This window comes from Furipterus horrens, unplaced genomic scaffold (assembly GCF_987537825.1).
Source record: "Furipterus horrens unplaced genomic scaffold, mFurHor1.1.pri manual_scaffold_7, whole genome shotgun sequence".
Lineage (NCBI taxonomy): Eukaryota > Metazoa > Chordata > Mammalia > Chiroptera > Furipteridae > Furipterus > Furipterus horrens.
This window is the reverse complement of record NW_028327177.1, coordinates 114400615-114424677: the sequence shown is the minus strand read 5'-3', so window position 1 is coordinate 114424677 and position 24063 is coordinate 114400615. Positions and strand designations below refer to the sequence as shown.

Here is a 24063-nt window from a genome sequence, read left to right as displayed (position 1 = left end):
GCTTCCTCTTCAGACAGGCTCACTTCCCTGTGCCTCTTGTGAGAGGATTATGCCATACTGAGCATGATGCTGGTGTTTCAAGAAAGGAACTTTTCAGATAACATGACTCCTATTTAAGTTGGCTGTCTCATCTGGAGAAAAACCCCAGCTGTGCTGAATTTAACAGACCATCGGTCTCCAAGATGGCGCTTTCTAAGGGCTTTCCAAAGACACACTTGTTTGTGCTACTACACGTTCTCCTAACCTTTGCTTTGGTGCCATGAATGGCATTCGAACACAGGCAGCACACAGTGCCCAACATGTCCTCTTCTGTGTCTCCCGAGATCCCCGCAGGTTCCCTGTGGGATGAGTAGAACAGGTCTTCTTTTTTTTTTTTTTTTTTTTTAACTATATGTTATTCATTATGCTGTTATAGTTGTCCCAATTTCTTTTCCTTTTGCTACTCTCTTCCCAATACCCCCCTTCTCTCCAGCAATCCCACCCACCTTGGTTCATGTCCATGGTTCATGCATATAAGTTCTTTGGCTTCACCCTTTCCTATACTATTCTTAATTTCCCCCTGTCTCTTTTGTACCAAACAATTAATGCCTGCACCATTTCCCCATTTCTCCCCCTACTCCTCCCAGCTAATAACCCTCCAAATGATCCCCATACCTATGATTCTGTTCCTATTCTGGTTTGCTTAGTTGGATTTTGTTTTTATTTTTTAGATTCAGTTATTGATAGGTGTGAGTTTGTTGTCATTTTAATGTTCATAAATTTGATCTTCTTTTTCTTAAGTAAGTCCCTTTGACATTTCATTTAATAATAGCTTGGTGATGATAAACTCTTTTAGCTTTACCTTGTCTGGGAAGCACTTTATCTGCCCTTCCATTCTAAATGATAGCTTTGCTGGATAGAGTAATCTTGGTTGTAGGTACTTGGTTTTTATTACCTTGAATACTTCTTGCAAGCCCCTTCTTGCCTACAAAGTTTCTTTTGAGAAATCAGCTGACAGTCTTTTAGGCACCCTTTTGTAGGTAACTCTCTGCTTTTCTCTTGCTGCTTTTAAGATTCTTTCTTTATCTTTAACCTTTGGCATCTTAATTATGATGCATCTTGGTGTGGTCCTCTTTGGGCCTAACTTGTTTGGGACTCTCTGTGCTTTCTGGACTGGTACATCTATTTCCTTCACCAAATTAGGGAAGTTTCCCTTCATTATTTTTCACATAAGCTTTCGATTTCTTGCTCTTCCTCTTCTCCTTCTGGCACCCCTATGACTCAGATGTTGGCATGTTAAAAGTTGTTCCAGAGGTTCCTAAGCCTCTCCTCAGTTTTTTCAATTCTTGTTTCCTCATTCTGTACTGACTGACTGTTTCTTTCTTCCTTATGTTCCAAATCATTTATTTGAACCCCGATTTCCTTCCCTTCACTATTGGTTTTGTGTGGATTTTCCTTCATTTCATTTAGCCTAGACTTCACTTCTTCCCTTATGCATTTGCTGTACTTAAGCATATCTGTCAAGCCTGTGAGCATCTTTATCACTAGTGTTTTGAACTCTGCATCTGTTAGATTGGCTATTTCATCACTTAGTTCTCCCACTGGAACCTTGATCTGTTCCTTCTTTTGGGCCATACTTCTCTATCTCCTCATCTTGGCAAGCTTCTGTGTTTGTTTGCCTCTGTGTCTTAGGTAGAGCTGTCACACCTGTTACATTGTATGGGGCAGAGCCTTAGGTATTCCTCAGTACAGGGCAACCTGTTTCACCATGTTGTGGCCCTGTATATGGGGGAGGGGTCAGAGAGGAAACAATGCCACTTGATTAGCACTTGCCCTTTTTCCAGACACTCCTCCCAATTCCCATATGGGACTGGCGCCCTTCTAGCTGTTGCCCTGGCCATCATTCTCAGAGTGAGTGGGTCTGCAGATGTTCTAGGACTGTGGGGGCCCTTTAAACAAGCAGACTCTGCTGAGAGACTGGCAGTTTCTTCCTCTGCCCCAACTTCCACTGGTTTTCATAGTCGGAAGCAATGAGGCTTTATTTTCCCTGGTGCTGGAACCATGAGGTGCTCAGTCCCGTCTGCTGCTTGGAGTGCTCCCCAAGTGTCCTTCCCTACTTTTTAAAATATGTGACTGTGCTTTCTGCCAGCCTGCCACTGCCACTGCCACTGACACTGAAACCACCACAGCCACATTGCTTCCTCTCTACCCCGTCTCCGCCCCTCTTACCTGTCTTGGGGAGTATTTCTTCTTTATATTTTTGTTCGTTGGACTTCCATGCAGTTCAATTTTCTGAAACTTCTGATTGTCTCTAGTTTTGAGATAGTTGTATTCCTTCTTAGTTGTGGAGGGAGATGCAGTGTGTCTGTCTAGGCCTCCACCTTGAGCAGAAGTCTCCAGTAGAACAGGTCTTATTGTCCCCTCTTACAGATGGGAAAACTGAGACCCAGAGATGATAAATACAGGGTTTGTGGAAATCAGAACCAGGATTGGAACCTCGGTTTTCCATTCCAAGTCTAATACTCTCTTTCTTGCTGATGTTAACACATGATTGAATGAGCATTTCTCTGCCCTTCCCTATTTCTCTTCCTGCTAGAATTCCATTCCCAGACATAGAACTCCAACCCACTTCCTGCTCCTCAGCCAGCCCGGGGGGTGGGGGAGGGGTGGGGTCTCAGGCAAAGGAAAAATGAGGGTTCTCTTAGCACTCTTTTGATAGACTATCAGCCACATCCACCCTGCCAATCCATTCACCTGTCCATTCTATCCCTTTGTGATAAATTGAGGTAATTGTCCACATAAGAGGGAATGATTTGTTCCCTTTATTAAATCAGTCTGGTTTGCGGACCCAGACTCAGAGTTAAAACATATGTATTTCCTGATTGCCCTTAAGTGCCCCTTTAGGTCCAGTAGAGATGAACAAAACTAATATTTATTGAGCACTTACTATATGTGGAATTTATTCCGAGATTCTTGTACATATCTTACCTCATTTAACTTCACAACAACCCTATGAAGCTGATTCTTTCATGACTCTTTTTGAAAGATGAGGAAACTGCATCACAGAGCAGTTAAATAACTTTTCCAAGGTCACACAACTAACAAGTGACGAAGATAAGACTTTCAACTTGGGTAGTTTGATGCAGAGGCTGTGTGTCCAGCTCCACTCTAGACAGACCAAGGCTCGAGGCATCCAGACCAGGGGGATTCTGGGATAAAGGAGAACTCTTATCTTAGATGGATTCTCAAGAATCGGAGCCCAGGGCTGGGATTCCACAGCAGGTGACATCTTCCAGAGGTGCTCCCAGGGGAAAGCTGTGAGGGAGGAACAAGCAAGAGAACAATCCCAGGCCGAGTCCCAACTTCCACCTGACCCCAAGAGGGATTGAAGAACAAGTAAATTTCACCTCAGAGTTGTCCCAGCTCCAGTGAGGGAGCTGGCTCTCACCCCCTGCACCTGTCAGTCATTCCTGAGGGACCAGTCCCCGGGAACCATAATGTGGGCCAAAAGAGCCCAAGTCCTGACTGTGGGAAGGCACAAGCATACAGAACTTCAGGGCACACATCCAAAAAATCCCAGGGGACCTGGCTGAGCAGGACAGTGTCTGCTCCAGCAGTCATGCCTGAGATAAGAAAGAAGAGCTTGTAGTTCAGTTTAAGCTTCAAGAAGTCCCCAGCAAGAGCACAGATTCCTCTGACATTGGCAAGTGTCTAGGACACGTCTTGCCAGACAGAAGGTGGGGCTGACAATTTCAGCAGGGCTGCCTTAGGGTGAACACAAAGTGCAGCTCAGACAGCCTGCAGTGACAGGGGCCGTCATGCAACCAACCCACACCTCCACAGCCACCTGCCCCCTGGGCTCCGCCCCCTCACGGAGCTGTTCTCTGTTCCACACTCTGCTCCTCCTGTCCTGTCCACCCCATGCTCCCACCCAGACTCCACCTGCAAATGCCACTCTTTCTTCATCCTCTGCTGCCTGGGCAGGAGGGGTGCTTTCCTGGAGCTCTAGGGGCCTCCCCTTAGCCTCTACCTATTCACCTCCTACCCACCTCTGACCTGCCTTCTCCCCACAACTTGTCCCAGCCAGTCTCTCTCATTCTGGGTGCATTAGGGGCCTACTGCCTGCATCACTGAGCTAGGTTTCTCTTCCTAGTTGTTTTGTTCATCTCATTTTTTTCTTTGTAATTATGAAATATTTCAAATGTATAAAAGGAGTGCCCAACATCCAGAATTATCAACCTTAATGTTATTTGCTATAGACCTTTGTTTAAAACATGAAATCACAGATTTTGGACACAGCTGAAATCCCCCCTTTGTGTTCTGTCACGATTCCATCACCCTCCCCAGAAGCCATCACTGCACTAAATGTGGTGTTCATCATCCCCACCAATGTTGTCCTAGTTTTACCATCTCTGAATCGAAAATCCTTATAGGATTGTTTTGCCTGCTTTTAAAGTTTCTATTAAATTGTATTATACTGGGTATTAGGGTTCTCCAGAGAAACAGAAGCAATAGTATGTTTATAGAGAAAGAGAGATTAAAGGAATTGGCTCTCGGGGCTAATGGAGGCTAGAAATCCAAGATCAAGGTGACAGCTGGTTAAAGGCCCAGGAAAGAGCTGATGTTCCAGTTCAAACTCAAAAGCAGATGGCAGACCTCAGTCTTTGTCCTATTCTGGCCTTCATCTGATTGGGTAAGACCCACCCATATTATGGAGGACAATCTGCTTTATTCTAAGTCTATAGAATTGTTAACCTCATCCAAAAATATCCTCACAGAAACATCTAGAATAATGTTTAACCCAATGTCTGGGCACCATGGCCCAGCTAAGTTGATACATAAAATAACCATCACCTACTATTTCCTTTCGCAACTTGCTTTCTCTGCTTCTCATTTGTTTTTGAGATGGGCCTGTGTTGATACCTGTAGCATTTCATTGTATCTATGCCATAGGTTATGTATTTTTCTGTTCATGGATGCAGGTTGCTTCCAGATTTCTCTATCACAAACAGGAGCCGGCATAACCCTGCTTGTACACACAGGAGTTTCTCTAGGTCAGAGATGGGCCAAATCCAACCAGGTACCTGTTTTTGTCAATAAAGTTTAATTGGAATACAATCACGCCTGTTCACGTACTAATCATCTATGACTGCTTTCATCCTATAAGGGCAGGGTTGTGCAGTTAAAACAAAAACTGTAGGCCCACTGTGCCTAACATATTTCCCATCTAGCCCTTTGTAGTATAGGTTTTGACCCTGCTCTAGGTCGGTACCTAGGTATAGACTGAGCCGTGTCCATCATCAGCTTTTATATGGCATTGCCAAATCAGTCCCCCAGGTGTTTGCAAAAATCTACCCTCCCAGAAACAGCAGGTAGGAGCTGCACTTTGTTCATACCCTCACAAGGGTTTGCCAAGCTGATACTTGTGAATTGGTTTCTCAATGTTATTTCACATGTTTGACTTTTTAAACGTATATCACTTATTCATTCATTGAACAAACATCCATTCAGAGGTTACTATGTGCCTGGTACTGTCAAGATACAGCTGCCCATTTTACAAGAAGAAACAGCGATGTAATGTTAGAATCACAATGCAAACTTGGGGGCAGGCAAGATGGTTGGGTACGTGGGGGGTTTGTAGCCGTGTCCCGGAGAGGGTAGCGCCATGAAAAATCATTAAACAGCTGACGTTATTCTGCAGGCCTGAGGATGCTCTGCTGGGAAATACAAGAACAATTTGCCTTCCTGCCCATAGCTCCTGACAGTCAGGGGCACTTACACCGTAATTCTTAGCAGAAAGGATCCATATTTCACACAGGCATCCATAGTCATTTAGTAATTAAACAGGGGTTTTCTTGTCTTCCCTTTTGACCTTAGAAAATAAATCATCTATAATTATAAGAGAAAGCATGACTGTGAGAAAGAAACTGTCCATCACTGTTATAAGAAATAGAGCTTTATTATTTAAAGTCACCAAGAGAGTCAATAAATAAAGGAAAAGGGAGGAGTGTGTGAGCATGCTAAATCTTCATTAGTTGGCCAGAAGGTCAGTACACAGTGTCTGTGGCTGGTACCTGAAGCAATCAAGAAATAAATATGAGGCGATCTCTGAACAAATGAGAAGATGGAAGTGCTGGGGATTAGGCCTTGGTGGTGGGGGGGGGGGCGGTACAGGTGTGGGGAGGGGAAACACTTTACCAGCTTTTCTTGTCAGTATTGTTTATTTTTTTAAATCAAATGTTATGTATTGGTTTGACAATTTTATTATTTTATTTTATTTTTATTGTATTTTTTCCATTACCATTTATCCCCCCCTCCTTTTAAAGATTTTATTTATTTTTACAGTGAGTAGAAGGGAGGGAGAAAGAGAGGGAGAAAAACATTGATGTGTGGTTGCCTCTCACACACCCCCAAACAGGGACCTGGCTCGCAACCCAGGCATGTGCCCTGACTGGGAATTGAACCAGAGACCTTTCAGTTCACAGGCCAGAGCTCAATCCACTGAGCCACACCAGCCAGGGCACCATTTAGGCACCCCCCCTTACATTCCCCCGCTCCTTCATAATCACCACTCTGTTATCCATGGGACCCAATTTTCAATTAAAATACTAGAAGTACAAAATAGAGCATGGGCTAGTGAAACAGTTAGATAAAGCAATGTATACCTAATAACCTCAGAGATAGAGGTTGGTGGGAGTAAAGATGTTTTAACTTAGCCATGAGATTTTAATTGTTGAAGTGGGGAGCTGGGGGGAGGAGTCATCCTAATTTCTCTCTACCTTTATATGTAGTTTTATACAGTTGAAATGTCCCATAATAAAAAGTTTTTGTTTTGTTTTGTTTTGTTTTGTTTTAAGGGAAAATAAAAGACATGGGCTGTGGAGTCAGACAAACATGAATTAAACTCACCTTGGCCACTTAGCACTGTGGGCACATTACTTGAACTCCCCGGGCCTCAGTTTCCTCATCTGCACAATGAGAATAGCTAATATGTACCTATTTTGTACGACCATGTGCATTGGGCATAGGGGTTAAATGAGATCATGACTGTAGGGTTGATCATGGCATAAAACATGGTGCTTTACAAAGGTTCTGGTTTGATTTATCTGGTCGCTTCTATTTTGGATTTTATAAAGAGAGTTTGGCTCTAAATTCTGAGTTCTGCTTTTCAGGAATCCTAGTTCCATGCCTCTAATTATGTTTAACCTTGTATGTTTGCCTTAATTTGCTCTCCCCAGCTATCCTGCTTCATCTACTCAGTTAACAAACACTTATTGAGCACCTGTGTGCCGGGCACTGAGCTGGATGCTGAGGAGGCAGAGATGAGAGGTGGTCCCTGTCTTGGGGACACATGGGTCAGTGGTGGGGAAAGATAGAATAAATTCTAGCATGACAATTGCAGTGGTAGAAATGAACCCACAGGGAATGAGGAGTACAGAGAATACCCACTGCAGCCTGAGCTGGGGTTTTGAAGGATGGATAGAAGTTTACGTGGCAAAGAAGGAAAACACAGAGGCTTGGGTAGCATGGTTAGGTCATGACATGCAGAGGTGGAAGCATGTTTTTCTCCCACATCAATGTTTCTCTTCCTCTCTTACTCCCTCTCTTTCTCTCTCTCTAAAAATAAATTTTAAAAAAAATTTTTAAAGAAGCGCTCAGAGAAGCCTCTGTTTGGCTTGGTAACATGGTGGTCTTCACCATCTGAGGGGAGACACACCATTTCTGGAGTACTATAAACAGGGAATGACTTCTTGCTTACTTATTGTTAGAAGCAAGTCATGCAGAGCATTTGTCCTAAAGCTGAAACTCACATATACATGAGAAGGCTTTCCAGGGGCTCTTGCATCACGCCACTGCGACAGCAGAACCTAATTTCCCAGGGGCCCAGGCATGCCCGCCTCCACCCCGTACCCGCAGCTCCAGCTGCTGAGATGCCAATATCTTTAACTCCAAATAAAGCATTTATTGTACCCTTGGGCCCAAATGATAAAGCTTTTAAAAATGCTGCTGTCCTTGCCCTTTTTAAACACAGTGATGGTCAAACCTCTCACCCACCACCAGCAGCTCCGTTTATTTTAATTACGACATCCGCAATGAGGATGGCAGCTGGAAGGGCTAAAATCATCATCCTCATAGCACCAGTGACCAGGGCTTTTCAAAGTGACTATGCACAGGAAAAACAGAAAGAAGAAAAAATCAAGCCACAAGATAGAAATTTTCCTTCAGCTGCCTGTGCAGGAGGCAGGAATGTGCTGGACTGCACACACCCATCAGATTTGTTTGACAGTCATTGACCAACTGCTCTGTATGAAGACAAGTAACAGTAATAATAACGGCTGCCATTCCTGGAATACTTACTGTGCGCCAGGCAGGCAGCCAAATGCTTTTCATGCAGCGGTTCGTTTAATTCTTGCATGTACCAAGGAGGTAGGAAGTATTGTGATTCTCATATTATGGATGAAGAAAGCGGATCTTCGAGTTCCCCAAGGAACTGGCCCAAGGCAGTGAGTGGTAGAGCTGGGTTCTAGAATATGAGACCGCTGTGATTGTCTGCTGAGTGTGGTAAGACAGCGACATGTGCCGTGAGGTGGGGGTGACTCGTATGCAGGAATGGCCCAAGGAGAGAGGAGGAGTCAGCCCCATGCACCCCATAGCTCAGGCTAAAAACTGAAGGGTCATGTTCAATTCCTTTTGCTCACTCTCCCCACAACTTCCTCATCACAAAAAACTAACTGTTTCATCCCCAAAATATGTCTTGAACCTGTCTGCTTCTCTCCACCGCCGCTATAGCCACCCTAGTCAAAGCTGCCATCGTCTCCCCTGCATCCCCCCAAATGGGCCCCCAGCATTGCCTCCCCCATCTCACAATCCCCCCCTTCCCACGGGGGTCAGGAGGATCCACTGACCACACAGATCACACCTGTGCCTGCTCAGACCCTTTTCACAGCTTTCTAGTAAATCCCACCAGCTTTCCAGTAAATCCCACCAGCTTTCCATTGTTTCCGAGGCCTTCCCTGCATTTCTTTCTTTTCTTTTTTTTAATCCTCACCTGAGGATATGTTTATTGGTTTGAGAGAGAGAGGGAGAGAGAGAGAGGGGGAGAGAGAGAGAGAGAGAGAGAGAGAGAGAGAGAGAGAGAGAAACATTGATGTGAGAAACATCAATCTGTTTGCCTCCCATATGTGCCCTCACTGAGGCTTGAACCCACAACCTGGGTATGTGCTTTGATGGGAATTGAACCTTTGTGGTATACAGGACAATGCTCCAACCAACTGAGCCACCTGGCCAGGGTCTTCCCTTCCTTTCTAAGTTCCCCTCCAAGCAGCACAGAGCCTGGCTCACAGGAAATAGTCATCATGTGCTGAAGAAATGAAGGCAAGAAGGAGCGAGTGGATGAATTAAAAAGCTTCACAGAGGAAGCCCTGTTTGAGATGAGCTTTCATCTAGAGTGGGGTCTGGTTTCTCAGGTGGCACAGGCTATGGGTGTGAGGTGGTAAAACCAGGTGTTCTAGAGACAGGCAATGAAACAGACGGAGGGCAGTGTGAGCTGGCAGAGGCCAGTGGTCAGCCCCGCTCTTTCCTCTTCCGTCTCAGAACAAACCCAAGCCCACCACGACCTCTGACTGCCCAGTCTCCTGGTACTCAGCCCTGCGGGTCTCCTTGGCTGCATTTATGCTTTGAAAGAGTCTCCTGTTTCTCACTCCAGTGAGAATTTGATGACCCCTTTAAAATGCTGCTGAGGGAATAGGCTAAGACCACCTAATCTCACACAGCAGTTCGCACCAATGTTGCTGTGGCAGTGTCTGTTTTTAGCGGGAGACCTGGCATTAAGTCATGTCTTCTTGAAGGTAGGAGTTCTCACTCTTTGTTTGGACAGAAGGAGAAGGAGGAGGAGGAAAGATGTCTTCTGCTAGCCTTCCCAGGGCAATCACATGCAAACTGCCAGCCTGCCCACCATGGTTGGTTTGGTCTGATTTGCTTTGCTTTGCTTTGCTTTGCTTTGCTTTGCTTTGGTCAGCATCCTCATATCCAACAGGGAAGGTATCTCTTTATTTCCTCTTGTAGCCCAGATAGGAGCCTGGAGTCCTGGCTGTTCTGTCACAGGAAAAAGACAGAACACAATCTTCCACAGCAGCCTCTTGATTCTGACATGCCTTTTCGTTTCCAAAACTGATGACAAAAATATGCACACTTAGGCATTCTGGCTCTGCCAACTTTCTAGTCATTGATTTTGGGCAACTTTCTTAAGCTTTCTGAGCCTCAGCATCCTCATCTGTAAAATGGGTGTGTTGATCATCCACACCAGAAGGGTGCCAGGGGCATTTAGTGAAGTCACGAACATTAAATATTTAATAGAGTGTGGGGCTCGGTACCCTGGTGTAAATACTCCTACCACAGCTGCTCTCAAGCTAACAACATGCTGTCACTGAATGGGGTTGAGCACACCATTATTTCGTGTTTCCACTGTACAGATACAGTAGAACAGCGATGACAGTCACAAAGTAAAACAATTAGGACGTGATGAGTTTTTATGACCTGTGCATTTTGAGTGTTCGTCACCTGTGTTTTTAATAAAATGTATTTAAGTGTAAGTTCACATAATGAAAATTTTCATGACGTCTGTGTTTAGCAACCAGTTCACAAAAACTCCTGGAATACCTCCTCTCATGAGCCAGTACCAACCAGTTCCAGTCCATGGGCTGGGCAGGCGTTTAGGTGGCCAGTCAATGTGACATCCCTTTCCTCTTCCTTTCCTATCCTCAGCCCCAGGGAGGATTTCATGAAACCTTCCCAGGTAAAAATAAAGATGTTTTCTGTTCCACTGTAGGCTCCAAGTTTTGCTTTTGGCCTTGGCCCCCCTCCCAGTCCTCAGCCTACGCTAAACCGCAGCCAAGGTCCAGCCCTCATCATGCTGCCTGACTGGCCCTTCCCAGCGCTGGGGCGGCTGAGCCGCTGCTAACACCAGAGAGGACACAGCCTCTGCTGGGCTGGGCGCCGGCGGGAGCCCGGTGAAGGGCTCTCTGTGGCTGCATAGTGGGCAGGCGGGTTATTTCAGGATCTCATCAGTGAAGGAGATGGGGAAGCCCAGCCAGCCGACTGCACTTTGGCAAGTCAGGGCCTATAATTAGCCTCCACTTGAGGTTTGAATAAACCCCTGGTTGTTACTAAACAACAGTAAAGCAGGAAGGCCTCCAACTTCCCCAAGCCTGGTGCTGCACAAGCCACCCAGGACAGGCATTTGGACAGAAGTGCCCGCCCCATCTGCTGAGCAGCATCCAAATTACCTCAGAAACCTCTCCTGCCTTCAGCCCCAAGTGAGCACAGAGAAGCAAAGGCGCTGAGCAGCCGGCTCCTCACCTCGCCTCACCTTCAGCGTCTGCATGCCCTACCTGACTCCCTGACTGCTCGGCAGCCTCTCATTTATAGAGCCTGCAATCAATTGGGGAAACATTGCAAATGCACACAGTCAGAACTGTTGGAGCTCCGCAAAGCAAAAGGTAGAAGTAAGTGCATCCTTCTGCTGGCAGTGGTCTCACTGGATGGCAGGACATAGAATGAGTGCATTTTCAGCCATCTTTCTGCTTTTCCAGAATTGTATGACTCTAAATACAGTACACGTATCCCATCCCCACACACACACCCCAGAGTTTTGTCTTATTTTTAACTTTTTCTCTCCACCCCTTAGATACCAAGTTTAAAAAGCAGAAACAAATAAACAACAAAACCAAGTACTAAATGAGGAACTGAAGCTTCAAAGTCCCTTGTTCACCACACACACCCCTTTGTCTTAGTCATTTTTTAATCCCTTTGTTAAAGGCAGTCTCCCAAATTCTATAAGTTCCCGGCCCACATCTGCCCGCATCCACCATGCATGGCCACCTCGCCCAGAAGCCATCTTCTCCACCTTGGTTCTTTCTGAGCCTGACTTGGGTCCCACTCTGCGTGGAATATTTTTCATGGGCATCACTGTGACAAATTGAGCAGGGAAACCACCTCAGGCTTCAGATTCGTCACCTGCTGAATGGCAGTGCTGAGAGTCCAAGGCTGGAGGTTTCCTGAGTGTGGGGCCGCAGTGCATGAGGGAGGAGGAAGAGTGGGCTCAGCTGCGGCCACGGAGGCCAGTCCTCAGGGGGCCTCCCACACCCGGGGCCCCTTGGATGAACTGTGCTCGGCAGATTTACTATTGTTTCTTATTTTCTGTATTCTCTTAAAAAACATTTAAAAATATTTTTATGTTTCAATTACAGTTGACATGCAATATGATATTCATTTCAGGTGTAGTTGTCAGACACTTACTTAACTTACAAAGTGATCATCCTGATAAATCAGGTACCCACCTGACACTATTACAATATTATTGACTATATTCCCTGTGCTGTACTTTACATCCCTGTGACTATTTTTAACTGCCAATTTGTACTTCTTGATCCCATCTCCCTTTTCACCCATCTCCCCAGCCCTCCTTCCATCTGGCAACCCTCGTCACAATCGAGTGTTGAGTAGCCCCATGTGGCCACCATGTTGGATGACACAGGTAGAGAACAGGCCATCATCACAGAAAGTTCAATTGTTCAGCACTGATCTAGAGATTTCATTATTTCATCAGCTTGCAAAGGCACCCAGGACCAGAAAATGTTAAGAGCCGCTGAGTCAAGCCAGTGAAACTTCATTTAAGGAGCCAGAAGCTTCTCCAGGGACGCAAAAGCTCATCATTGTAACAGAGGCTATGAATGAGCCTGCCTCTGAGTGCTTCTTTTGATCCAAAAATCCAACTCTAAAAGCTCTTTAAAATACCCAGATCCTGTGCTTTATTGTTGGTCTCCTTCCTCCTTTTTAGAAAAGGACACTTCCAGTCCCCCAGAGGCTCTGTGCCCAGCACGAGTCGCAGTGGGAAAAGGGGAAGACGGTCCAGTGACCTTGTCTTCTTTGCTGTGTGTGACTGTTCCAGGTGGGCGAGGCGGTCTTGGAAAATGCCCGGCTCATGCTGCAGACAGAGAATATCCAGGCGGGTGCGGACAACTTTAAAAAAAGGTAATGCTCTGCCACAGAGGGGACCGTCCCTCCATGTTTCCACACTCTGGGGTGACTTGGGGTCTGCCGCATTCGCCTCCAGCCGCAGGCAAGGCCGGGGTGGAACAACAGGGTCCCCAGGAGAATCCAGAGGCAGGACGACCAGGCCCAAACCCTCCCTGTAGACACAAACTAAGCACCCAGGTCTCTTGCTGGTGTCACGTGGGTTAGAACAGGGGTTCTCAAAATCTAGTGGAGTTCAGAATCACTGAGGGAGCTTGTGCCCCACCCTCAGAAGTCTGATTCAGTAAGTCTGGAGAGGAGCCTGAGATTTACCTACCCAGAAGACCTCGATGATGCTGATCCTGCTGGTCCTGGAACCACACTCTGAGAACTGCTGATTCAGAGCAATGCTTCTCAGTGGCGGCTGCATGTTAGGATTACCTGGGCACTAAACATGCCGCATGCAAGCCACACAGATGGATTAAACCAGGGTGTCTGGGGGTAGGGCCCAGGCCTCCATATTTTAAAAGCTCACCAGCCTTGAGAAGCATCTGTTTGAAGTCTAATACAATGTTTCCTAAAATATGCCATATATAGATATATGAACATTACATCAGTGTATACACAGAGGTGGGCAAAAGTAGGTTTACAGTTCACATGGACAATGATACAATAATTAATAAATAATACAAGAATAAAGTCAGTATATATTGTACTGTTGAAAATTATTTTAAGTGGTATAAGAATAAGCATTTTATTTTTAATAGTTGCATATTTATTTTTATAGCTAGTTTCTATTTATGACCCATGAAACTGTTTTTCCACTATAGTACTACCATTTAAAGTAGCAATTTAAAGTTTATTTAATATCAAGAGCTTTTCAGGTTTGTTGATTTAAGATTTAATTTTTCAGTAGATAAATCTAAGGAAAAATACAAAGTAAATAATGATACAAGAGCTATACATGTAGGGCAAAATCATGAAGGGAAATGAGGTTTGGGGAACAGTGGGTCTAATGGAGAAGCAAAATGAGGAAGACCCTTTTCTAGACAAACACAGTGATTTTGAGTGTGGATGTCCTGGGTGTAGGGAAGTCGGGTTGGATTGTTATTCAAGGAAACATTTCCCTAAATTAGTAAAGACAAAGAGGAAATCTTTGGGAAAGACCATGCCCCACCCTCATTCTTAGGATAAGAAGGCCTGGTGGTGAAAAGGAGAATCTCTACCATCTCCTCAGACCCTGAATCCCTTCCTTTCTCAAAGACTGAGCTTCTCCATGTGCTGAAAGTGTCTCCATTGGTGGCCACTCTGGAGTCAAGTGGACTCAACCAGCCAAAGTTGCTATCTAGCCCAGCACTGTGCTAGCCAAGATGACAGGAGCACAAAGAAGTGAAATAAAAAACCAGGAAGATAAAGCTTATCTAAAATTCAGGGATAGCCCTGGCTGATGTGGCTAGTGGATTGAGCATCAGCCTGTGAACTGAAAGGTCACCAGTTTGATTCCCAGTCAGGGCACGTGCCTGGATTGCAGGCCAGGTTCCCAACTGGGGCATGTTTCTCTCCCTCTCTTTTTCCCTTTGTTCCCCTCTCTCTAAAAAAATAAAATAAAATATTTTTAAATTAAAAAAAAGTCAGGGACAGATAATGACTTTAGTTTTGAGCAAGCTGAGTTCAGCTGATAGAAACCAAGCAGAAATTATGGGATGCTGCTTAATATGTGGAGCCAGTAGCGTCCAGGTCAAGAGGAGACAATCAGGGTGTCAGGAGCACAGAGACGCTAATTGGAGACTTTAGAATGGAGGGGAAAGGGTAACAGTGTAGCAAAAGAAAGCTAAAAGCTTCAGAGCACCCTTGGGGGATATCACAGATATATCTCAAATACTTGGAGCAACCTTTTTCCTCTCATGGCACACATAAACTAATCACTAAAATGCTGCCGCACACCAAAAACTAGATTGTATTTTTTGCCGACCTGACAAAAAAATTGGTATAATTTTGATTCATTCACACCAGACAGCTATTGTTGTGTTGGTTGTTGTCATTTTTTATTGGACAATCTAAGGGAAAAGAAGTCAGTGCCCGTGATTAAATAGTCAGGTATTGCATGTTTTAAAAATTCTTGCAGCACACAGTTGAAATTGCTTCCTTAAAGGACTTCAACAAAAAAGTCAGTAGGACACCTAACACCTCCCATTGTTGAATGAACCGTATCCTAGAGGGACCAGGCTCCCTGGGGAGGTAAGCAAACATGACTTCAGAGGCCCAAGGGGGACTCTTCCAACTTGGATTAACAGAGACCCAGCCCAGTCATTTGGGTGGGTTTCTATTTCAGCTGGAAGGACAGGACTTGCTATCAAAGGACTAAATGATACTAATAATACAATCTGTCATAAAGAATGCATTTGGGCAGAAAAGTTAATCCTACATACAGAGCACAGAAAATTGCTTCAGAAACCACCTCCCAAGTGCTGATCAAAAGTGCAGCTCCAAGTCTGGGGGAAGTCTCTGGTGGAATGCCACAGGGCTCTGTCCTTAATTCTGTCATCTATTATTTTGAACTACAAGGTACATGAACACAAATGGGGCAAAGTAGTAAAATATGCATACCAGGAGGGTGCTGAAGAGTAGAATGACAGAATCAGGATTCAAAACAGTCCCAACACATTGGAACAATGGGCCAATGCAACAAAGATGATAAATATGAACTTCTACTTTTGAGCTCAAATACCAGGTGCACCCAGGGAGGACAGGAAACTTGGGCTAGCAGCTCTTGTGAAAAAATGCTTGAGGTTTCTAGTTGACAGGAGACCCAATATTAGTCAGCAGCAAATACAGCTGGTCAAAATCATGAACAAACACATAAACACACAAAAACCCACAAAGCAAGTCTTAGGGTCCATGAGGAAGAGCATTAAAGGTCTTAACCAAAGGAGCAGACAGTCCCACAGGACTCTGTACTAATCAGGCACCACCTGGAGTTTCACCTTCTGTGTCACATTTTAAGAAGGACATAAGACCAATTAGAGCATTATAATCATTCCATAAAGGTATCTGAAGCCTGGAGCAGGGTGCTGAGACTACAAAGATGGAAAGGCCGTAGTCCCTGCCCTCAATAATGAGGGATGTGGGAACCAATTTATATCAGGGATGGAGGAAGGAGCTGGGAGTATGTAACTTAAGGAACTGAAGACTTGGAGGGGTGGGAGGTGGGGAGAGGGAAATGAGGGGGTCACATAGAGACAGCCTCTGGATATTTGTAGGACTGCCAGAAGGAAGCATCAGGCTGATTTGGGGTGTTTCAGAGGGTGGAACTCAGATTCTTACAAAAATGGAGATTTAAGCTCCTGCAGGAAGAAAGACTGCAATAATTAGAGCTGTCCAAAAATGAAATGGTGGCCTCGAGTAGTGATGAGTTCCCTGCCACTGGAACTATTCAAGCAGAGGCTTCATGAGCACTTATCAAGAATGCTATTAAGGGACTGTCACTGAGTAGGGGTTTCAATAGTTCAATGCTAAAGTCTCCTTAAAATTCAAAGACCCTAAGATGCAGAGACTTTCTAGAATGAGAGGTGTACAATATCTCCCTTCTATGAGTGGATTAAGGTGAAGATGTTGGGTAGTTTTTAGGAAGAAAGCTCGTGTAAACCAGAAAATGAAAAGAACTCAGAGTGGGCAGTTTCAGACTTACGTCAGTGTGTATGCACATACATGAACATGTGTCTTATTGCCTATGTTGTAAGATTTTAAAACTGGATATTTCACATATAAATCCAGCTTTCCCATTTCTCTGGAAGGAAACCGTCATATCCTTCCCACAAGGCAGCAAAGGGGAGTACATATAAGCTGCTGCTCATGCTACAATCTCTACCTCTCTGCGGCCCAGACCTGGCCCTCATCCCTCACCTATGTTGGCCACTTGGCCCTGGAGGCATTTGGCTTGGTGGCCATGGCCCTGAAGTTCCACATGGGCTCTTTGGAGAGAGAAACTACATTCTTCATTTTGGGATCCTTAACACATAGTCTGGTACTTGGCAGATTCTCCGTAACATTTGTTAAAGGATCCTCAGCTGAAAAGGATGACAAACCCGAATAATGATGACAATGCCAGTTCCTGAACTCCTGAAGAAGCTTCCCTAAGGTTCTGGGCAGCCAGGGCCCGATGACGCTGGCACCCCATTAAGCCAGGTTATCAGAAGTTGGCAGCAATTGTTCTCATTTTAACAAATCAACATGAAACAATTGCATTAACTGTGCCCTGAAAGCTGCTAGAAAAGTCACATTTAACATTCATTGTCTAACTAGCACAAAATTGGCCTGTTGGCAACACTTATAATTGGATTGTTTTGTCTTTGGGGTTGGCCAGCTATGCTGATTCAGTTCCTTCGTCTGCAGGTATGAAAATGAGCAGCCATTTCGAAAGGCAGCAGAAGTGGAAATTAACTCTCTATATGGTCATCGATGAAGCTAATCTGACAAAGATGGATCTGGAAAGTCAAATAGAAAGCCTGAAAGAAGAACTTGGGTTTCTGTCAAGGAGATATAAAAAGGTAGGCAGGGCTGGAGTGGTGCTGGGTTAGTTGCAAGGCCGGAGACACTTTCCTGTCCAGCAGAACTTCAAAACATAGGTGAGGTCACTCACCTCGGCCTCCCACACCACTTACACAGGGCTGCAGGAAAGATGCTGGTGTTACAGAACGCCTGGGCTGCTCCAATTGAAACAGAACCCACGGGCTCTTTAGTTAGGGGCCCGATTGCCCGCCGCCAAAATTATAACTCTTAATACCAGAGTTTAGTGAAAAGAAAAAGAATTGTTTAATTGTTTATTTAACAGTTATATAGATTTAGATTATTTGCGGATTTCTGCTCTTAAGTCTTATGTTCTTTAAAACACCCATAAACACATATCCTTGCCTCCCCCCTACCAAACCTGGCCAGTCTTAGGAAGGTCAGAAACACCGTTTCCCTACTTTCCAAACACAGTTCAGCTTTACCAGCAGCTGCCAATCACTCAATTCTGATTGGGGAGGTCCTTTCTGTGCTGTGGTGCCCTTCAGCTCTCAATGCAGAACCACCTGGATTCTCAGCCTCCTTGTAAACTGCCTTCTTCCTGTAAACCGTATGGATCTCCTCTCCTTCTCAAAACCTCATGGCAAGAGCCTCTTAAAGCAGCCTGGAGACCCCTTCTCCAAGCCATATGGAGGGAGCACACGAGAGCGAGAGAGAGCTAAAATGTCCACAGCTGCTTATATATCCCTGACTGTGTCCTCTGACGCAGTGGGTGTTGCAAACAGTTCTGACCATTCACAGAACCTTAAGTAGGCTCTGTGTGCTTTTTTCCATACCATCCCCTGGTTCAAGACCCCCTCCCATCTACCTGAGGCTTTGGATGCATTAAAGCCATTTTGCATAAGAAAGACACTAGCCAACAGCCTCAGGCCTGTGGAGGCATTGTGAAAGCTGCTTCCTTCTCCCCATCCCCCAGCCGCAAACTCTGGGGATTTTTGGACTCCCCTGTTTCTGTAACACTGGTAAAATACTTTCAGTCCCTGCAGTGAGTCAGATTAGCCCAGGTGTCTCACACTCAGAACCAGGTTGCTATGAGAAATGGGAGAGGTAGCAGGTCCAAGCAACAGTGATTTGGATAGGAGGGAGCATCCCATACCTCCAGACATTCAAGTTCCAAGGACAAACAAAATAACTCTGATCCAGCCTGTGGTTTGCACACACTCATTAACGGAATCAGGTCAGAACATTCAGTGACAGGACAGAGGGGCCCTCCCACAGTGATGTGGTCCAGTCCCCTACAGAACTGTACTGATTCTAAAGCACCTGCCACATCCCACTGTCTGATCTGAGACCTCAAGTGCCTGCGGATGAAAAAGTCAAAACCCACCTAATCATGCTTGTGTCAAGAAGCTCCTTCTTTGACCAACCTTAAGCAAACCAGGAACCACTCAGCCCACTTCTTCCTGTTCTTGGCTCTGTAGTTTTTTAACACTCTCCAACAGTAAGAGGCTCCACAGTTATCTTTAAATCTCTTTCAGCCTACTCTGACTTTACAAAATTCATACGTTTCATTTTGCTGTTGTTGCTTACTCCATGTTGTTACTTAGTGACTTATTTGGATTTTTGCTCTAGGCCTGTGCTTGTGAAGACCAGCAGACAAATGCATCCTGGGAAAAGAGACTATGGCTCCTGTGCTTGGGAGAGGATCAGGGACTTGGCCAGTGTTTGGGAAACCCAACATCTGGCTGTAGCAAAATGAGAAGCACAAGTGTTGCCCACAGAACTGGGCTTCTGCTGATTGGAATTCCATGTCCCTCCTTTGTCCCATGGAACTCACCGGAGGTGTGTGTTGTCGTTTTCAGGACGTGAAAGTGCTGTATAAACAGTTGGCAGTATCTGAGCTGGAACAAGTAGATGCCGCCTCTGGCACTGGTCTGGATGACATCCTTGAGACGATCAGAATTCACTGGGAGAGAGATGTGGGAAAGAACCAGATGGAAGCAGGAGCCTTTCTCCAAGCCAAGGTGAGAGGTTGGACCCGCACCCTCCACTCTGATCTGGGCTGAAGGAGGCCAAACGAAAATGAAAAGCAGTCACTATGCACAGGAAAAAATGTAGCTGTTTCAGTCTTGTTAGACAGAATAAAGTATGTATTATAATAGTTTTTTGTTTACCTGTCTAAAAGCAGAAAAAGTTTTAAATGGTAATAATAATGCTGGCAAGTCTATGGAGGCAGTTTTCACCTATACCATTGGGGAGCACTACAATGGCCCCTTTGCGTAAGGAATTTGGTGATATGTATCAAGAGTCTTAAAACGTCCCTTCCTACCAGTTGAATAATCTGGACACTATCCTAAACATATCATAGAAAATACCAGTAAGACCATGGCCAGGTAGATCAGTTGGTTAGGGCATCGTCCCCATAATATGCCAAGGTTGTGGGTTCGATCCTCGGGCTGGGCACATATAAGAATCAACCAATGAATGCATGGATCAGCATGGGTCAATGGAAGAACAAATCGATGTCTGTCTCTCTCGCTCTCTTCCTCTCTCTCCCTAAAATCAATCAATAAAAAAAATTGGATTCTTAAAAAATATACAAGTAAAGTTTACATCTAAATATACTCACTGATGTATTCATTATGAGTGAAAAGGTTTGGGGAAAAAAACACATAATATGTTTAACAATAGGATAAAGGTTAACCATGCAATGATATATCAAGCAATTATTAGAAATTATATTCATGAAACATTTATAACAACCTGGGAAAATGCTCACGCAACAAGGTAAAATGGGGGTGGGGGAAGAGAGTACAGAATGGTATCTACCAGGTCCAACAAACTTTTTCTGTAAAGGACAAGATAGTAAATATTTAGGTTTCTGAGCCAAATGGCCTCTGTTGCAATATTCAACTCTGCCACGGTAATGTGAAAGCTGCTGTAAACAATAGGTAACTAATGACCATGGCTGCGTGCCAATAAGACTTATTTACAGAAACAGGAGATGGGCTGGATTTGGCCTGCAGGCTGCAGTCTGCCAGCCCCTGGTGTACACAGTAAGATAAAGCATTCAAAGAAACGAGGCATCAAGAAGAGATTAGAAAGAAAACACTAAAACACATGGTATTAGCAGTGGTTGTCTTTGAGTTATGGACCTATCTAGCACTTTGAAATGTTTTTCTTGTTCTGAGTATTTCTTAAGTAGTTAGAATCCTATTCCTGGAAGAAAATGACTTTTATTAAACTTCATAAATGATAAAGGAATCAGCCAGAAGTAGAATGCATAAGGTTTTTTCCCTTCCCCACCCCAGACCCACGCATGACTGGAATTTGGAGGCAGAAGAAAACGAGGGCAGAAGAGGAAGCAACGCATGTGGAAAGTGAAAACTAAGGTAGATATTTGGGATGAAGCAAGAGGGCTGCGCCTGTGTCCTTAGTTACCATTGAGTGGTTCTCAATCCTGGCTGCACAGCAGAATTAATTCAGAGCATTTTCAAAAGCGCCCAAATCCAGGCCCCATTCAAGACCAATGAAGTCAGGAGGAGGGGGCCTTGGTGGTTTTCTAAGCTCCCTGGATGATTTTAATGCACATCCAGCACCATGAGTGTATATAAAAGCTACCGAAAGCAAACCAAGAGGACATTTTCTTTTCTCTTCTCCCTACCTTCTTCCACCCCCCAACCCCCAAGTATCAACAGGAACACGCCCAGCAGGGTCTTCACCAACTCTGGACCCCCCAGTGTTCTCCAGCCCAGAGAACAGCCTTTACTCCCCCACTTCCCCACCCTCTACCCCCTTTCAAAAGCTTCCCTCCTTTCTGACCTTCAAGTCTTTGAATCAGATCACAACAAACACTTTTCATGGCAAATTAGTGCCTAATAACACCACCGAATGCAGCCTCCCCCCTTCCCCAACCTGGTGAGAGGTGCAATGACACAGAGGGAAAGTGAAACCAAACCCGAGATTTGATTTTGGTCCGTTACTTCTTTTTTAGGAGAGTCATGAATATTTGTAATTAATGACCCTACAAACTATTCATCTTCACTCCCTCCTGTCTCTATGAGACAACGGAGACCCAGAGAGGGCACTGTTCACACAGCTGGGGTGTGTGTGACCACCATTTAGCTCTTCTGGCTCTCGGTCCAGGGACTTTCCTCTGTTTGGGGTTGTTATTTCTCCTTGGCTCTGTTCTCAAAGCTATTTGCAACCTTGCATCTGTCCCAACACTCCTGGGGTGTACACCACACTGTAGTGATTATGTCTTGGAGAAAGGGGGGTGGGAGGGGCATTCTAATTAATAGGAATATATCCTGCATAGTGCAAAAAAGAAAAATTAGTCATTATTATTCACCCGTCACCCTCTTGAGAATCATCACCAGCCCAACAGTAATTCAAACATTAATTCTGAACAAATTCATTAGTGTCTTTTTAATAGAGTAATCTGAAAGCTATGTCTCAGAGAAAACAGACAGCACTTGTTTAAGTTTGGCCGATGCTGCCTGGGCCTCTTGCAGAGAGGCAGAGCTCAGAAAATATTTGCAGAATGAGTGAATCCTTCTGATCATCAACAGAGATCAGAACTGACAGCCAGAAGTCCTCCAATAAATAGTTTGGTCAGCTGCAGTCATGCCCTCAGGGGCTAACAACGTTTGTCCACCCTGAGCTCCTCTTGTCCGTTTCTTGGCCACAAAGCATAAATGTGAAATGGCTTAGCACACACCGGTTTTGAAACCTTTTGCAGGGAGAACACAAACATTTATTTCATTACCTTTCAGCCAGGGAAGGCTAAAAATTAATTGGCATGATGAATTTATGTCTTTGTTTAGGTTCCCCCAGAAACTGATCCTGAGACAAATATTAAAGTGGAGGTGGTTTATTTGGATGTTGAGGGGAAATTACCAAAATACCAGGAGAGGAGAATGAGTGAAGAGAACCCACAAAGAATGTGTTACCCAATGAGCTACCACTGTGGGAGACTGGAGCAAACCCCATGGGGGTCCTGGAGAGCAGTACAGAATACAAGAGAGGAGAAGGCAAGGAAGCTGGAGAAAAAATACCATCTCCCATCAGTCCTCCGCCATCTGCTAGCAGAGGGACACTTCAAAGTCTTCAGAGAAAGCTCTTAGGCTTTCACTGCTGGAACAGAATACAGCAGTGAAAAGGGAGCTGGAGAGAATGAACAGGAAAAGGCCTGAGGGATAAAGGTGGATGCCATCAGCATCTCCTACCACTTATCTGCCAAGTCTTTTTGTTTTTTAATTGAGGTAAAGTTGGTATATAACATTATATAAATTTCAGGTATACCACATTATAATTCAACATGCATATACACAGATCACCAGCAAAAGTCTAGTTACTATCCATCACTACACAATTGACCCCTTTGCTCATATTGCCCACCTCCAAACCCTCTTCCCTTCTGATAATCAGCAACTTGTGTTCTGTATTTTTGAGACTGGTCTCGTTTGGTTGGTTGAGTTTTTGGTTTTGTGGGTTTTTTTTTTTTTTTTTTTTTTTTTAAGATTCCACATATAAATGAAATCATACGGCATTTGTCTTTCTCCATCTGACTTATTTCATTTAGCATAATGCCCTCAAGGTCCATCCATGTTCTTGCAAATGGCAAGATTTTATTCTTTTCTATGGCTGACTAATATTCCATTCTGTATCGATTCACCCATAGATGGACATGTAGGCTGCTTCCTTATCTTGACTATTGTAAATGATGCTGCAATGAGCATGCAGGTGCACATACCTTTTTGAATTAATGTTTTCTTCAGATAAATATACAGATGTAAAACACCCGGATGACATGGTAGGTCTATTCTTAATTTTTTTAGGAGTCTCCATACTGTTCTCCAAAAATCTTATTAGTTTTAATCATTAAAAGCTTATAAAGAGGTTCTGGTTAAGTTCTTTCCGGCCATGGTGTTGTGGATGCCTGGAACCTCAGTGATCTAGGCTTTAGAGCATCTCAAGTTGTATGAGCCAGTGTTTGGGAAGATTAGGTCAGTCCAGAAGTTTTCTGGAGGGTCTTAACATCGGCCCCCTTTTTTTCTGTTTTCTGTGGTTACCCAACACAGAGTATTTGGGGGTGCTTTGGGAGCCTCCAGACCTCCTGGTTAGGATGGAATACATTCCCCAATTTACAGCCAATAGACTTTAAGAAGGCCCCCTTGGGGAACATGACAAAACTGCTCTCATTCACCTATTTCCTAGATTCATATGATGAGATGTTTCCATTCTCTAGAGTGACAAACAAAAGAGAGTCCTGAATGCATGTAATGCTTCACCCCAACCCCGGCCGGATTGAAATCTCAGTGTGCTTCTTTCCCAAAACTGGCATGGAATGTGTGGGTGCACAGAAATCACCCCATCAATCATTGTTAAAAGATGAAAAAAATTTTTTTTAATTGATAAGCAGATGAGGGCATTTGCACTGGCCAGATCTTTCGACATCTTTTCAGCTGGTTCAATTCTCACAACAGCCTCAAAAGCAAGAATTATTGTTACTGTGGGGAGGAAAAGAGGGAAGACAGGTGGGTTCCTAGTTTCTCTGCAGTC

General features: G+C 44.6%; 1 protein-coding gene across 1 annotated transcript in view; it reads left to right on the top strand.

The window, feature by feature from the left end:
* The window catches only part of BFSP2 (beaded filament structural protein 2), a 55652-nt gene that overhangs the window by 12727 nt on the left and 18862 nt on the right, over positions 1-24063 (top strand). The window contains 4 exon segments of the mRNA XM_090284940.1: positions 12929-13011; positions 17386-17442; positions 17444-17540; positions 19362-19523. Coding sequence (XP_090141066.1) covers positions 12929-13011; positions 17386-17442; positions 17444-17540; positions 19362-19523 — 399 coding nt within the window.